Source organism: Scleropages formosus, chromosome 2, assembly GCF_900964775.1.
Source record: "Scleropages formosus chromosome 2, fSclFor1.1, whole genome shotgun sequence".
Taxonomy (NCBI): Eukaryota; Metazoa; Chordata; class Actinopteri; order Osteoglossiformes; family Osteoglossidae; genus Scleropages; species Scleropages formosus.
The window spans coordinates 42672545-42689182 of record NC_041807.1 but is presented as its reverse complement, the minus strand read 5'-3'; the positions used below and the strand labels follow the sequence as shown (position 1 = coordinate 42689182).

The 16638-nt window shown below is 43.1% G+C and overlaps 1 protein-coding gene across 2 annotated transcripts; it reads left to right on the top strand.

The window, feature by feature from the left end:
• Positions 1 to 389: 389 nt before the first annotated feature.
• Positions 390 to 16631, top strand: LOC108931221 (NACHT, LRR and PYD domains-containing protein 3-like). 2 transcript variants are annotated; one of them, XM_029245984.1, is made up of 12 exons: positions 390 to 644; positions 2115 to 2235; positions 4278 to 4391; positions 4638 to 4693; positions 6841 to 8569; positions 12128 to 12304; positions 12392 to 12565; positions 12654 to 12830; positions 12918 to 13091; positions 13225 to 13401; positions 13627 to 13673; positions 14374 to 16631. In XM_029245984.1, the coding sequence occupies exons 2-12, from the start codon at positions 2156 to 2158 to the stop codon at positions 14919 to 14921; spliced, it is 3453 nt and encodes a 1150-aa protein (XP_029101817.1). In that variant the 5' UTR covers positions 390 to 644; positions 2115 to 2155; the 3' UTR covers positions 14922 to 16631. The 2 variants fall into 2 exon arrangements, with proteins under 2 accessions (XP_029101817.1, XP_029101815.1); XM_029245982.1 differs by lacking the exons at positions 12654 to 12830; positions 12918 to 13091.
• Positions 16632 to 16638: the final 7 nt, after the last annotated feature.

The following is a 16638-nucleotide window of genomic DNA, read 5'->3' as shown; positions in this document are numbered from 1 at the left end:
AGGCACAGGGCTGGAGGGAGAGGGGACACACCCAGGGCAGGACACCAGTCCATTGCAAGGCACTCCAAGCAGGACTCAAACCCCAGACCCACCAGAGAAAAGGAGCTGGCCAGACCTGCTGCCCCCCTGCCAACATTAAGACATGAAGACTAAATCAGATGAAAATGCACATCCACCCGCGGTGCCCAGAAGCTTTGAGGCACCAGTACTACTTGCCTGATCATGTTTAATCATACTGCACCTAATAAAGCTTAATATGCTATAATTTTACAAATAGTTGAGACGACGAGACCAGCTCTGCTGCTTTCTCTGCGAAGTGGGTATTCAGTCAGTGGTCTTTGTGATCATATATTGATAACAAACTCAGCTTACCGAAGAAACAGCTTATTAAACACAAGATTTCAAATGAAAGCACAAGAAGCTTCAGTGAGCTGATACCCAACAACAGCTCCTGAGCCGCTTGGACGGAAGAGAGGAGAGGGAAGAAAGAAAGGGAAAAAAAAAAGGACTGAAAAAGAAATCGAAAGTTTCATAACTCCACACACTGCGTAGTAGCAGTAGCATCTCATCTGACAGTCAGTTAGTTCAAAACTGTATGTGTCGACCGGCTACAAGTGAGTTGAGTATCAGTATCTCTTCTATTGGTGAGTTTTTTAATACAATATTATATTTACATTCACAGACGCTTTTCCGCAAAAAAAGCGACTTCCATTGAACTTTGTCTACTACTAGTAGTGTTATTATTTGCTCTCACACACCTAATTATTCACCTGGCAGGTGACTGACTGCTAATGGTGCTAATACGTGATTTTTCCAGATAGACGACGAAAAGACACAAAATGCGTCGTGGTGCCGCGATTTAAGGAAAAAAAAAAAAAAAAAGCCACAAATGGTCGGAGAAACTAGTAGTATCGTGATGAATGTATGTCAAAATTCCTCCGTCCGTGTGAAACTTGTCTTTCACATTAATGATTAAACTCCTCATGGTACGATGCTTCATGGCTTTATTACTGGTCATTTCATCAGTTTATATGAATCAAGCTCGTTTTTAAGACGTCTGTATATATATATATATATATGTGTGTGTATGTGTGTGTGACACACCCACGATCCGAAATCGCGCGTCCCGAGTAGACATTCATTCTGGTTCTCGTACGGGAGTTGTGTACCGTACATCATGATGTCTTTTACAATTTGTAGTGCAAGTTAATCACAGTCTTTACTGAGCAGCGTATAGAACGCTTAACCGGCAATAATAACCACATGTGTTACACTGTATGTGTTATATTTTATTGTTATACCTTGCTGTATTATTTGTAAATAAGCTGTTTCGGTTGTGTTTTCTACTCTTATTTATCTGAGGGCGGAGTTCAGAGAATGCCTGTGACGTAAGAGGTATGCGAGTGCGCATGTGTGAAAGCGAATTGAGAAACGGGAGGAGCTGTGTGGAAGTTGGAAGTGCGCATGTGTGAGAGCGAATGGCGAGAGTGCGGTTGGAAGTGTGTTAGACTCATCTCTAAAAAACGAAGCTAAAACAAAGGCAGCTGGACTTGTATGAGTTTTCTTGAAAACGCTTCACCACTCATCCAAGCGGCTTCTTCAGTTCTGAAAGACTGGTGGGGAGTTTTGGTTTTAAACTTGAACATTATGGGTGGAGCCCATTTGACTTTGAGACTCACACGTCGACTTAGTTTCAAGAAAACTCATGCAAGTCCAGTTGCCTTTGTTTTAGCTTCGTTTTTTAGATATGCCATGACCAGGATGATTGAGAATCTTCACAGACGTCTGTTAGACCCGTTCTTAAAAGTGTTCGTGTTACCGGTTGCAGAAGAGAGGCAGCAGCCCGTTTTACTGTGATGAGCACCTTAATAAAACGGCAAAAGTTTTGGAATTAAATCTGGTGCGGTTCTGTGCTCATTGAGCTGGGATATTAAATAAAGCCCTTTCCATTTTACCCCCAATTGTTCCAGGACAGTCATGCATTACAGTGTGTATATGTTGCATGTTTTATCTGAGTCACTAAATGTTTATATTTTTCATAGGAGTTCAGTCACTATGACACATTGTGTTCAGACTGGGTTTGCATTACCATATTTTATTTGTTTTCTCTTAAGATCCTGAACTCACCTGATCACTTTGTGTGCAAAGTCTTGAGATGAAGCGCAAGGCTTCAGCAATAAATCCCTCTGGGGACTGTAAGGAGGGGATCCCTGCCTCCGAGAAGAAACTGCAAAGGTGAGAGAGAATCTCACTCGCTTTTTTATATTACATACATTTACATTTATTCATTTAGCACATCCTTTTCTCCAAAGTGACATACATCACAGAGAGAGATGCAATCTGTGCATTACATTAAGAGAAAGAGACATAGTTGTCGACATGTGATTCCTGAGCAAACCTAGTTTGTTTCTTTCCACTTTATGCACCAATGTTCATCGCACAAGCAGGTGCATAAAACTCAGGACAGACAATTCCTGATCATCTTTCCATCAATTTTTTTTTTTTTTTAAAAAGGTACACAGACATTTACATACAATACAGAAGTAGTAGCTGTGTAAAGGCTTATCTGGGCATAATCAGAAAGTTATGGTGCATGAACATTTACACCATACATGAGCTCAAGAGATCATGGGCGAAGTGAGTCTGGAAGAGGTGTTTTGAGACCCTTCTTAAATGTGGACAGAGTTTCAGCCGTTCTGAGTGAGAGGGGGAGGTCATTCCACCACAACAGAGTGAGAACCAAAAACCTGATCCATGCTTTACTTTTCGTGCACGGGACCACCAAGGGGGTAGAAGTAGATGACTGAAGCAGTCTGCTTAGGGTGTAATGGTTGATCAAGTCTTGTAAATAGCTGGGAGCAGTTCTATTGATGCATTTGTAGACAATAACCTGGGTCTTGAATTTGTTTCGAGCAGCTATAGAAAACCAGTGCAGAGAAACGAGTAGAGGAGATACATGCGAACGCTTTGGCAAGTCAAACATAACTTGTACCACAGTATTCTGTATCAGCTGTAGAGGTTTGATTGCATAGCATGAAGGCCACACAGGAGTGAGTTGCAGTATCCAAACGGGATGTTGCCATGGCCTGGACAAGTAGTTGGGCAGAGTCGGTTGTGAGGTAAGGACGAATCCTGCGAATGTTATGCACAGTGTGTTTGCAGGTTCGGGTTGTCGCTTCGATGTACTGAGTGAAAGATAGACTCGAGCTGATCATCACTCCCAGACTCTTAGTCAAGGAGGTTGGCAAAATGAGTGAGTTGTTCTTTTTGACTGATAGATCGTGACAGGAGGACAGGACAGCTGGGAGGTGAAGAATCTCTCTTTTGGAGAGGTTGAGTTGGAGGTGGTGATCAGACATCCATGTAGAGATGTCGACTGGCAGGCAGCAATGTGTGCAGAAATGTTTGATGCTCCAGGCAGAAAGGAGAGGAAGAGCTGAGCATCATGAGCGAAGCAGTGGTATTTGAATCCATGGGAGGCGATGACAGGGCCAAGATTGAGAAGAGCAGAGGGTCCAGTGTCGAGCCCTGCAGGACACCAGTCGAGAGAAGCTGAGGAGAAAAACGGGAGCCTTGCCAGACCAGAACACTCAAACACAGAGAGAACGTGCAAACTCCACCCAGATTTGAACCTACATCCAGTCAGCCGAAGTGCTCTAAGGAAACCATCATGCCACCCTAAGGGAGAGTTGTAGGGGCATTTTTACTTTCCATTCCTTTGGAAAGCAAGGACCAGTTTTGAGATTCAGTTTGACCACAGAGCTGCTTTCAAGCCACTGTCATCATTCACATTGTAGGACAGAGGAAGTCAATACACACGGTCAACACTAGTACACTAGGAAAAGTCTGGCCCAGTGGTGACTAGGCACAAGGCAGTGCTGGGTGGACTGACAGCTTAAGTTTCATTATTTCTGGGGGAAAAAAAATTACAAAAAAATCTCCATAGAAACAGGAAAATGAAAAATACCTGCAAAAATGAGCCAACCTACAGCATACAGCAAAAGTGCTTAAAAATATCAATGCAAAACCATTATTTTGATTTATAAACAGTAGCTGAAAACTCCTAACACCCAGATGTAGCTCTCCATGTTGAAGTTTGTCCTGTTAATAGAGTCTTTCATTAGTTCAGCTGGCCGCTTCTGGTGCTCCAGTCTTTCAGCAAGTGGCTGTGAGTCTGGCAGATGTGGGTGTGGCTGGGGCTACAGTCTACTACAGTTTTGTTTCATGTCACCTGAAAGCCATGTTTAATGATGATGGCTTCCCATTTCTGTTCCCAGTGCTCAGCAGGAAAGACGTGTGTCACCTTCTCCCAGCTGTGTATCCATGAAGAGCGACAAGTCAGTCAATGTAATACTCAACTTTAAGGAGGGACAGACTTCTAGCAGTCAAAGGTGAAACTTATTTGAAACCAAATCATTTTGGGAAATGGGAGATGAATGCAAAAATAACAAAATCTAGAAGGTTAAACTCATTTGGTGACACACAATTCATTGAAAGCCCATTTTTTGCACATGAGACCCCTCAGGTCTCCTGATTGTTTTTCTTCCATGCTGTATCTCAGGAGATTTACTTTCTATCATATCTGAAGACTGAGACATGAGGGTAACTAAAGGGTCTCTTCTTATATCTGTTCCTAGTGTCCAGCAAGAGAGATCAGTCCCATCTGCACCCAGCTGTGCATCCATGAAGAGTGGTAAGTCACTGCCTTGCACTGATGATGAGTCAGAAGTGCACAAAAATGCACTGAATGTGATGTAAAGGTGTCTGCACTTGTTTATTTTAATTTAATTTTAAATTAGAACTATGCTACGCCACTGTGCCATCTGCAGTCAGTTTTCAGTTTATTTTCATGGAGTGCTCTTTTCACAGTGACACAGAGTGCTGTACAAAGGATTGGAGACATGAGATGAATAAATGGTTGACTATACATTAAATCACTACAATAACCATATAATTATAAAAGCTGTACAGTAAGCCAGCTGGCCATGGAGGAAAGGAACAAAAAAGTCCCAACCAAAAGCAAAGGAGAAAACACCCTGTGGGGTCTGAGTGCCAGTGGCTGTCCATCCCCATGTTAAGTGAATGGTACAGCTCTGTTATGGGCTGTTAGTGGAAACCCCAACTTTAGATGGAAATGTTATGCCTCGGCAGGGCTTCAGTTCAGGTCTGCCTCAAGCTTTATGTTGTCATGTCCTTCAGATAGAGTGCTCACTTCTTCTTCTTGTAGTGTTTGTGATATATTCTGTTGCTGTACAGATGGGAAAACTATTGTAGGTGGTTCATTATAGTGTATGTAACGCTATAAATCACCTTCTGTAATCACCTGGTGTCAGTTAAATACCGATTAACAATCATTGTATGTTGCTTTGGAGAAAAGTTTCTGCCAAATGTGTAGATGTTCGATGGAGGAGGCTGGAAGACTGGAGAGGAGGGAAGTACAGTAGTCCAGGTGGGGCATCACTATGGGCTGGACCACAGACTGGCTCATATTGCTAAAATTGAGATACCCCAGATGTTAACATATGAGTGCTGTTTTCAGACTGCTATGCCTTTATTCTGCATTTTATTTCTGCATTTGGTTTATTACAGAATTAGCTGTGTCCCATGATAAACTGCCACTCCGCATGTCTACAGGAAAATTTTATGATGCTGGATAAACTGAAATTTTGGTAATAAATTATATGACCAAACACTTGACAGTGTTGCACCCATTAAAATAAAGATAATAAACTGCATACCCTTGTCCCCATGGCTTAATGACCAGTGTCTGTCATGCAGTTCACAAACACACTGAGGCATGTGCTGTGGCAGAGCCTTTGAGAGACTGCATTGGTGAAAGTGAGGACCCTTCTAGAGCACTCACTGAAGACACGTTCGCACTGTCCTGTATGGTAATGGGATAGGGTTGCTCAGTTCGAATTACACATCGCAGGAAAATATTGTTTTTTATATCTAAGCACTGGTACATAAGAAATGGCTTTTTGACTATCAGTTCTCCATGTTTTCCATGTTCCTAAACACCAAGATGGCCATTACGTATGTTCCGAGCATTGCTATCGTGAGACACAGCAGAGTTGCACACCCCTGGCACCAGACCATGAGAATTTGTCTTCCACATGTCTAACACTAAATTCCTCTAAATGACAGAGAAAATATAAAAAGCAACAAGATTTGTGTTCCATGACACCTGAAAAGAAGCTGTAAATTGTATCAGAACACTTTATTACATCAACATATCGCTCTGATATGAATGACAAAAATACAGGCAATTCCCATTTTACTATTTATCACTGTGGCTGAGCTAACAAAGCATTACCAGTAATGATGTTGTAACTTGGATTAATTTTGTAATGTATGACATGTATGTGTATAACAAATTGGCTTAAATATTGCCATGATGAACGAGATGAACGTGATGTTCCATGCTGAGCTGAGGATCCAAGATACCAGTTAGCAACAATATCATTATTACTTGTTACACACTGGCTTACAATTGTTACTTAATCTAGAATGCCCAAGAGGGGTGGGAAACCACTGGCCCGTGGACCCCCAGAGGTTTTTTCTCCCTCAGCCTTCAATTGGGAGTTTTTGTTCCTTTCCCCGGCGGTCAGTCGGCATACTTATAGCTCTATAAAAGTACTTTATTGTGGTAGCCATTAGTCAACTGTCTTCTTTGTTTGTATCTCTTTTTCTTCCCTTATGCCTGTGTTAAAGTGCTCCGTGTCACTGCGTGAGAAGAGCACTCTATAAAAATAAATTGAATTGAACTGAATATTTAGGTTAAGTTTGATGAAAAAAGTTAGAAAGAACTAAACATTGCCCTGTGGTTTGTTTTGTCAGATGAATTCCCAATGACATGTCAGCAGAAATTGAAATCTCATCTGAAGAAGAAGTTTGAGTATTTATTTGAAGGATTAACTAAGCAAGGAAACCCAACCCTTCTGAATGATATTTACACAGAGCTCTACATAACTGAAGGTGGTACTGGTGGGATCAGGGATGAACATGAAGTGAGACACATTGAGAGAGCACTCAAGAAACCAGCTGTACAAGAAACTACAATCAAATGCAGTGACATTTTTACACCTTTACCTGGAAAAGCAACACATATAAGAACTGTGCTGACGCAGGGGATTGCAGGCATCGGAAAAACTGTCTCTGTGCAAAAATTTATTCTGAATTGGACAGAAGGAAAAGCAAACCAAGACATTTGTTTCATATTTCCCCTTCCTTTCCGGGACCTGAATTTGATGAAAGATAAAGAATTCAGTCTGATACAGCTGCTTCACTACTTTCTCCCAGAACTGAAAGGGTTTGGACCCACTCAGCTCTCAAATTCCAAAGTCTTGTTCATCTTTGATGGTCTGGATGAGTGTAGCCTTCCTTTAGATTTCAAGAACAATGAGATCTGTTTTGATGAAGCAAAGACAACATCACTGGATGTGCTGTTGACCAACCTCATCAAGGGGAATCTGTTTCCTTCTGCTCTCATCTGGATAACCTCTCGTCCAGCAGCAGCCGGTCAGATCCCTCCTGACTGTGTCCACCGGCTGACAGAGATACGAGGATTCGGTGATCCCCAAAAGGAGGAGTACTTCAGGAAGAGAATTAGTGATGAGAACCTGGCCAACAGGATCATCAGACATGTGAAGTCATCAAGGAGCCTCTACATTATGTGTCACATTCCAGTCTTCTGTTGGATTTCAGCCACTGTTCTTGAGAGGCTCTTTGTTGAGGACCAAAGTGGAGAAATTCCCAGGACTCTGACTCAAATGTACACACACTTCCTCATCTTTCAGACAAGTTTAAAGAATGAGAAGTATCTGAAAAAACAAGTAACAGACCCTCTGAAATCTTTAGAATCAGATAAAGAATTTGTTCAGAAACTGGGGAATCTGGCCTTCAACAACCTCAACAAAGGCAATCTCATATTTTATGAGGAAGATCTGAGAGAGTTTGACATTGATGTGAGTGAAGCTTCAGTATACTCTGGAGTGTGTACAGAAGTCTTCAGAGAGGAGTTTGGGTTGTATCAGGGGAAGGTTTACTGCTTTATACATCTTAGTGTGCAGGAGTATCTTGCTGCTTTGCATGCATTTCTGTCAAGTACTGATCCCAACCTGCTGAAGAAAACAATAGATCAGGCCTTAGAGAGCAAGAATGGACACTTGGACCTCTACCTTCGCTTCCTTCTTGGTCTTTCAATGAGGTACAGCCAGAAGCTTTTAAAAGATCTAATGATGCAGAGAAGAAGTTCCTATAAGATTAAAAAAATAATCAGTCACATAAAGGAGAAGATCAATGAGAAACTCTCCCCTGAGAAGACTATTTATCTGTTCCATTGTCTGAATGAACTGAATGATGAGTCTCTGGTGAAGGAAGTCCAGAATTACCTAAACTCAGGATGTCTTTCAGAAAAGAACATTAAGCCCACAGAGTGGTCAGCTCTGGCCTTTGTATTGTTGATGTCAGCAGAGGAACTGGATGTACTGGACCTGAGAAACTGCACTTTACGGAATGAAGGGCTTCAGAGGATGCTGCCAGTTGTGGAGGTCTCCAGAACTGCTCTGTAAGTCCTGTTAAGTGTCTGTTTATAGAGAATGCCTGTAGTGCTTGCTGTATAAGATAATATTAAAACAACTGTATGGCTCTGACTGAGCAGCGCATATCAGGTGTACATGGGTAAAGATGTGAACACAGACATCAAAGAAATACCACCATGTAGTTACCTGCATCAGTCATTTAGAAGTCTTTAGGTGAATTTATCATAGTATCTCTGTCCCTACAATATTAATTAATTTAGCAATACTTTTTCCCGAAATAACTTAGAATGTGAGGATAACTGTTTATGTCAAATTCAAGAGTATGGTTATGGCCTACAAGACAGTGGAAGCATCTGCACCCTGACACCTACAAGACCTGATCACTCCGAAAACCCTACTTAAAATGCTAACACTGTTCCACCTCTGGCATCATGGTTATTCTCCTTACAAAATTCTCTATATCAGAAGTCCATTGGTTCTCGGTTTTGACTCCGATGTGGTGGAATGAGCTCCTGCTTTCCCTCAGAACTGCTGAATCCTTTGAAACATTTAAGTTGGTCCAAAAGATGTGGGTTTTCTTATCTATAGATCTCCTCATAACTCCAAAAATTTTCATTGCATCATTTATGATACTGATCTTTGCATTTCCTATCTGACTGAATTCCATTGAGAGCTACTTATCAAAGTCAAGTCAAAGTCAGTCTTATTGTCGTTCCGCCTATAGTTGAGTTACACATACAAGAGGACGAAATTCCGTTCCTTTTTGGATCTCCATGGCACACAAAACATAGAGTGGACTTTGTAAAAAGGATAAATACTGTAGCACTCTGTGCTCTGGTGTCACGGTGTTTCCCTGGAGCGGGTGTGCCGGACCCAAATGCGGAGCACAGGAAGGTTGTTCAAGGGGCAATCCAGAAGACATGGTCGAGGAGACAGGCAAGGGAAACCGATGTGCGAACGTAGTCCAAAAGGAGAATCCGAGAAACATAATCCAGAAGACAGGCAAGGAGTTGTGGCAAGCCGGGAAGTCGAGTACGAGGAGCGGGGCGAGGAGGCAAGGAGGTGAGGAGCAATTACTAGGAGCGCGAGTGAGTAACGAGGCTGAACAAGGTTCCGCAGTTTCCTGTGGTCCTGGCTGCCCTTTTATGTGCCCGGACCCTGATCAGCTGCCGGTGTTGCTTGTTAGCGAGTTGGCGGGCTTGACATCTGGATTCGGATCGGAATACAAGGAGATAGTACTCTCAGTCTAAGAACCCCTTTTCTTTAAGGGGCCTGCCTTCCCAGCCTACACAGCACCCCTCAAGCTTTCCCCTCCTTTTCACTGGCCAACACACTCACCCCCTTATATTCCCTGGGAGTCCTCACAGTGGTTGAACACTTAAGTCACATTTTCCCACAATTCAGCAATTTACAATAAACTCATTTTCCTGCTCACGCTCTCAGTAACGCGGGTCAGTATAATGCAATGCAACAGACGAGAGCAGAGACAAGACAGTGCAGTATACAGGCCAGAGTCTGAAAACAATTTACACAATATATAATATACAGACAATGTACATAAAAATATAACTATAACATAAATACAAAAAGGCTATATGGGACTGTAATTTAGCTGTAAATGGAGGGCAGATGGAGGGCACAGTGGGTTGGACCGGGTCCTGCTCTCTAGTGGGTCTGGGGTTCGAGTCCCGCTTGGGGTGCCTTGCGACGGACTGGCGTCCCGTCCTGGGTGTGTCCCCTCCCCCTCTGGCCTTACGCCCTGTGTTACCGGGTAGGCTCCGTGACCACGTATGGGACAAGCGGTTCTGAAAGTGTGTGCGTGCGTGCGTGCGTGTGTGGTAGCATACTGGTTAGTGTTACTGCCTTTGGATCCAAAGGTCAAAAGTTTCATCCCCCCTTTGGCTTTAGTAGCCTTGAACAAGGTACTTACCCTAACTTAGTAAAGTGAAGATTAAAATGCTAGTAAAAGTTACCCAGCTGTATAAAAGGGTAAATAATTGTAAGTTGCTTTGGAGAAAAGTGTCAAATGAGTCAATATAAATAGTGGGATTGTATATGGGTGGCACAGTGAGTAATGCTGCTGTCTCACAATGCCTGGGTGGTGTGCAAGGATGTGGGTTCAATCCCTGCTCAGTTGGTGTGGAGTATGAATGTTTTGTCTGTGTGGATTTCCTCCAGGTGCTCCGATTTCCTCCCACAGTCCAAAGACATGCTGTTCAGGTTCACCCATAGTGTGTGAGTGACTGAGAGAGAGTGTGTGTGTTCCACTTTTGTATGGATGAGTGACCCATTGTACGTAGTGTATCTAGTCACTGCGGTGAATAAGGTGTTTGGACTGATAACAGTACATAGAGTTCACTGGAGAAAAGTGTCTACTAAATACATAAATGTAAAATAGAACAATTAGACATTGGAGGCTAGACACACTTTACAGCTAGCTAGTAACAGGAGCAGTAGTAAGTTAAATAACTGTTTTGAGTATGTTGTTTCTTTAAAGTGACATTTACCTTGTACAAAGTGGCATGTTCTTTGTTCAGGACTAGTGCACATCTTTCATATGTGCAGGAAAAAAAAACAATCTGCTATGTCAGGAAATGGGTGTGTGGAAGGTCAGAGGGTTCATACTGAGGGAAGAAGCTGTGGCAGAGTGAAGGAGGTCCTTAGTATCTCCTTTCAGGCAGCAGAATGACAAAGAGGCTGTGGGAAGGGTTGCTGGGGTCAGACCTGATGCTGACGACTTTGCGGGCGCACCATATTTGGTACATGTCTTGTATGGAGGGACGAGGGGCACCGATGATCCTTCCTGCAATGTTCACTATCTGTTGTAGGGGCTTGTGATCAGAGACCTTGTAGTTTCCATACCAGGCAGCGATGCAGTTGGTCAGTATACTCTCTACGGTACCTCTGTAGAAGGTAGCGAGGTGAGTGGGTGGGAAGAGGCTTGTCTTCTTCGGGCGCCACGGGAAGCGGAGGTGCTGCTGGGCTCTTTTGTGAGGGCTGACGTATGTGAGTACCAGGTGAAGCCCTCAACAGTGTGCACTCCCAAGAACTTCGAGCTGCTCACTCTCTCCACTGGTGCCATTGATGGTAAGTGAGGGTGGGTGGCGTGAGCCTTGCTGACGTCGGCAGTGATCTCCTTTGTTTTTCGTATGTTTGCAGAAAGGTTACCGGTTTTGCACCAGGTAGCCAGTTGGTTCACTTCCTTTCTGTATGCCGTCTCATCGTTGTTGCTGATGAGACCCACCACTGTCGTGTCATGAGCAAACTTGATGATGCGGTTGGAGGCATGTGCTGCAGTGCAGTCAGAAGTATCGGCAGTGTGAACAGGAGTTCGCTGAGCACACAGCCCTGTGGGTACCTGCGTTCAGTATGGCAGTGCTGGAGCCGTGTCCGTCGATCTGAACCGTCTGCGACTTTTTGATGATTACATGTGATAAAGGTGGTACTAAAAATGCCTTGAAGATCAGCATTCTCACTAATTTACTGTTATATTTCAGCAATTTTGTATTTGTATTCTTACAATGTCATTGCAGGATTTTGAGACAGTATAGTAATGACACAGATGAATACTTTGTCTTCTGCAGACTGTCCAACTGTAGAGTAACAGATGGAGGCTGTGCTTCTCTGGCTTCAGCTCTGCATTCGAACCCCTGTTCACAACTGAGAGAGCTGGATCTGAGCTACAATCGCCCAGGGGACTCAGGAGTGAAGCTGCTCTCTGATCTACTGCAGGATCCACACTGTAGACTACAGACATTGAGGTCAATACTACTGACGAGTACACACCATAAACGGACACATTGACCTTGAAGTAAATGATTCTACTTGTGTCATTCTGTTCTGTTCAGGCTGAGGATGTGTGGACTCACAGAGAGATGCTGTGAAGCTCTGGCCGCAGTTCTTACGTCAAACTCCTCACACCTGAAAGAGCTGGACTTGAATGACAATGACCTGCAGGATTCAGGAGTGAAGCTCCTCTCTGCTGGACTGGGGAACCAACACTGTGAACTGGACACACTGAGGTCAGTACTGCTGGGGAATACACACTGTAAATGACCAGTGCTTTGTGTATCAGTGATAATACAGTGTTTAGTGTGTGTCTCTCCACAGACTTTCTGGCTGTTGTGTCACAGAGGAAGGCTGTGCTTCTCTGGCTTCAGCTCTGTGTTCGAACCCCTGTTCACAACTGAGAGAGCTGGATCTGAGCTACAATCGCCCAGGGGACTCAGGAGTGAAGCTGCTCTCTGATCTACTGCAGGATCCACACTGTAAACTACAGACACTGAGGTCAATACTACTGACGAGTACACACTATAAACGGACACATTGACCTTGAAGTAAATGATTCTACTTGTGTCATTCTGTTCTGTTCAGGCTGAGGATGTGTGGACTCACAGAGAGATGCTGTAAAGCTCTGGCCGCAGTTCTTACGTCAAACTCCTCACACCTGAAAGAGCTGGACTTGAATGACAATGACCTGCAGGATTCAGGAGTGAAGATATTTTCTGCTGGATTGGGGAACCTACACTGTAAACTGGAGATATTAAGGTCAGTACTGCTGTGGAATACACGCTGTGAACTGGACACACTGAGGTCAGTACTGCTGGGGAATACACACTGTAAATGACCAGTGCTTTGTGTATCAGTGATAATACAGTGTTTAGTGTGTGTCTCTCCACAGACTTTCTGGCTGTTGTGTCACAGAGGAAGGCTGTGCTTCTCTGGCTTCAGCTCTGTGTTCCAACCCCTGTTCACAACTGAGAGAGCTGGATCTGAGCTACAATCACCCAGGAGACTCAGGAGTGAAGCAGCTTTCTGATGTACTGCAGGATCCACACTGTAAACTGGAGACACTGCAGTAAGTACTCTGTATGTGTGTGTGTGTGTGTGTGTGTGTGTGTGTGTGTGTGTGTGTGTGTGTGTGTGATTAATGAGTCCGTGTGTCGGTATGAGAACAGTAAGGTGTTCATAGTGTCAGTTGCTCTCCTACTGTCAGGGCTGTGAGTTTCCACACACACTTCATTGACAGGCTGTATGTGTCTCTCGGCCACTGAGAGAGTGTGTCCTTCTGCTTCTTCTACAGTGTGGACCATCGTGGACCGTGCAGGATCAGACTTGGCCCAAGGAAATGTAAGCATGTTTGTTCTGGAGACCTTCACATGATTACTGAGCTTTGGAGAACAGTTGTCAGTTAAGAAATTAATCTGACATTTGAAATCATGAAATTTGTCCTACAATAAATACAGCATTCCTATTGTGAGTATATGAAAAGTGCTTTGCTGTATTTCCTTTCCAGTGAACACAACACGCTCTGCTCCATATATTATAAATTTATAGGTATTATACGGTATACATGTACATGTAGGATGGAGGACCAGTTATTGCTGGAAGATGCATCTGCACAAGTAAACTTGAAGCAAATGTGGTAAAATGCAATTCCCTGTGATGATACAGCAAAACTGCACATATTACCACAGTCCAAAATTAAAACTCTGGAATCTAGAGATGCAGTGAAAAAAAGTGATTTTTTCCATGCTTAGACATTTGATTGTTGTTGTTCAATAATGGCAAATGGCATTAACAAGAACTCAGAATCTAAGTAGCAAAATAATGAACACCTTTTAACTGTTATGCATGTATGCAGGAAAGTTTACTTTTTTCACTATACAGAATGCGAATAAGAAGAATAAGAACTGTTTTCACCAATATCAGTATGCACTGCCTTCGTCTGATTAGAAGTGTCATATAATTTTCTGTAGTTACCTGTAGGTACCCTTTAAACTCACCGCATTAACCGGATTTGGTTTTTCTAACTGTGTTTTACCTGCAGACTTCTGCCAGTTCACACTGGACCCCAACACAGCAAACAGACACTTGTATCTGTCTGAAGGCAGCAGGAAGGTGACATGGAGTGACGAGAAACAGCCATACCCTGATCATCCAGACAGATTTGACTGTTGGAAGCAGGTCCTGTGTGTAGAGAGTGTGTCTGATCGCTGTTACTGGGAGGTTCAGTGGACTGGAGATGCTGCTGGTATTGGAGTAACTTACAAAGGAATCAGTAGGAAAGGAAATTGTGATGAGTGTTGGCTTGGATACAATGACAAGTCTTGGAGTCTGTTTTACACTGATGGGAAATACTCTGTCTGCCACAATAACAGACAGACTATTATACCTGGACCCCCTACCTCCAACAGAGTAGGGGTGTACCTGGACTGGGTGTCCGGCACTCTGTCCTTCTACAGCATCTCCTCTGATGAACCGAGTCTCCTTTACAGATTCACCACCACGTTCACTGAGCCCCTCTATGCTGGGTTTAGGGTTTGGGACTCCTCATTGTCCCTGTGTAAACTGGGAATGGAACACACACAAACATAAGGTTGTGTTCTAGGATTAAAACGTCAACTTTGGGCTCGTAACGCAGCAGTTTTCCAAGATGGCCACTTAAATTTTGGCTCCACTGCAGAGACCCACAATTTCAATACTTTCCCTCTGATATCAGTTTTGAGTTACTGCAACTGACAAAATTTGACTGAATTTTTGTTTTCAGTGCACTATCAGAAAGGGAATAGAACTAAAATAGAGCACCCAGAGAAAATTCTGAGCATTCAATCAAAGATGGTCATCATCATATTGGGACAGCAAGTGGTTAGAGCTGCTGCCTTTGGACCCAAAGGTGACAGGTTTGAATCAAACCCCGAGCTGTTATACCCTTGAGTTAGGTATTTCCCCAAAATTGCCCTGCTCTTTAAATGGGTAAATCACTGTAAATAGCTTAATGTTGTATGTTGCTGAATCCTCTGAGGAAGAAAAGATTGGGGCTCTGGCCATCTGTTCTTTTGCCAGTCCTATCAGTTCACCTCCACGGGTATTTTTGTTAGCTTGGTTGAAAGAAATGAGAGAGATAAAGAGCCAAATCCTGCCTGGTCAGAGGAATATGGAAGCTAAGATGTATGGAACCAAAAGGCGCAAAATTGGATGATCTCAGGGCCAAAATGAACTCTTCTCCTCCGTTCCAGTTTTGTAAATAGAATTTGTCTGATAGCTTGAACAGTTTTTAAAATTGCATTACTGGCACTGAACAAGCAATCGCTTTTCATTTTCCTTTAGTTTTGGAGGATATGGACAAATCTGATCACAAGTAAATCGGTAACTCCGGAGCAGTAAGTTGACCTGCATCAGGCAAAACTGGTAGGAATATAAAGTTAGCAGAATATAAAAACTGTCAAAATAAGTTTGTGGGACTGTTTGAGAACAGTAAAGGTCTAGAGGACTAGCTACATTTCTCGGTGGCATTCCTGGTTTATTTTCCTCCCATTGAGCTTGATTGCGGCTACCGACTCCCCAGCCACACTCCTGACACAAACACCTGTGAGAAGCATTCTGGTCTCATTCCCGTATCATCTTTAAAGATTCCTCTTTACCCTGACCTGCCATCTGAAACAGTGTGGAGAAGATGCAAATTTTTAGAGACCACCAGAGCTTTTAAAACACATAAGATCTTCTGTGGTTTCTCTTTCCCAGTCCAACTCAGGTGTCCACACGATGGGAAGATCCTCCAGTTTGACGAGCCACCAGCCACAATGCCATTTGTAGCTATTCTGAAAGACAGACTGGTTCATATAAGTCTTTGATATAATTCAGTTTTTATTGTATTCTCTTCTTATTCTGTCTCCCTTCTGTTATCTCTTTCCTTTTGGAAATTTTGTTCTATATTTTGCTTTTTTCTGGTATGGCGGGTACACTATATTTTACCTTTGGTTTGCTATGGGAGATGTACTTAGAGATGTTAAGGGTTAGGAGTTAAGGAGGTGCATTACCTGCGTAGCAAACAAAGTGTTGGTTGATAGGTTCTCAAACGGAGATGGCGAGGAGTGACTCTGCTCTCTGTTTGTAGATTTGGCTTGGATTTCAGGTTTCTTTCTTTCTTTCTTTCTTTCTTTTTCTTTGTCTAGCTCACTCTCTCATGTTCCGCTTTTCATATGTAATAAGACAAAGTATTACCAGAGTTGCACTCCTATTTTAAGTTGAAATTAATTTAACCTAAAATGAAATTTAGTGGGGGGTGTGGTGGCGCAACAGGTTTGGCCAGGTC

Bases quoted from the DNA above. Each gene is read 5' to 3' on its own strand.
- LOC108931221 (XM_029245984.1), top strand. From the start codon at position 2,156: ATGAAGCGCAAGGCTTCAGCAATAAATCCCTCTGGGGACTGTAAGGAG. The intron at 8,570-12,127 runs GTAAGTCCTGTT...TGTCTTCTGCAG, and splicing joins GAGGTCTCCAGAACTGCTCT to ACTGTCCAACTGTAGAGTAA. The intron at 12,305-12,391 runs GTCAATACTACT...TGTTCTGTTCAG, and splicing joins TGTAGACTACAGACATTGAG to GCTGAGGATGTGTGGACTCA.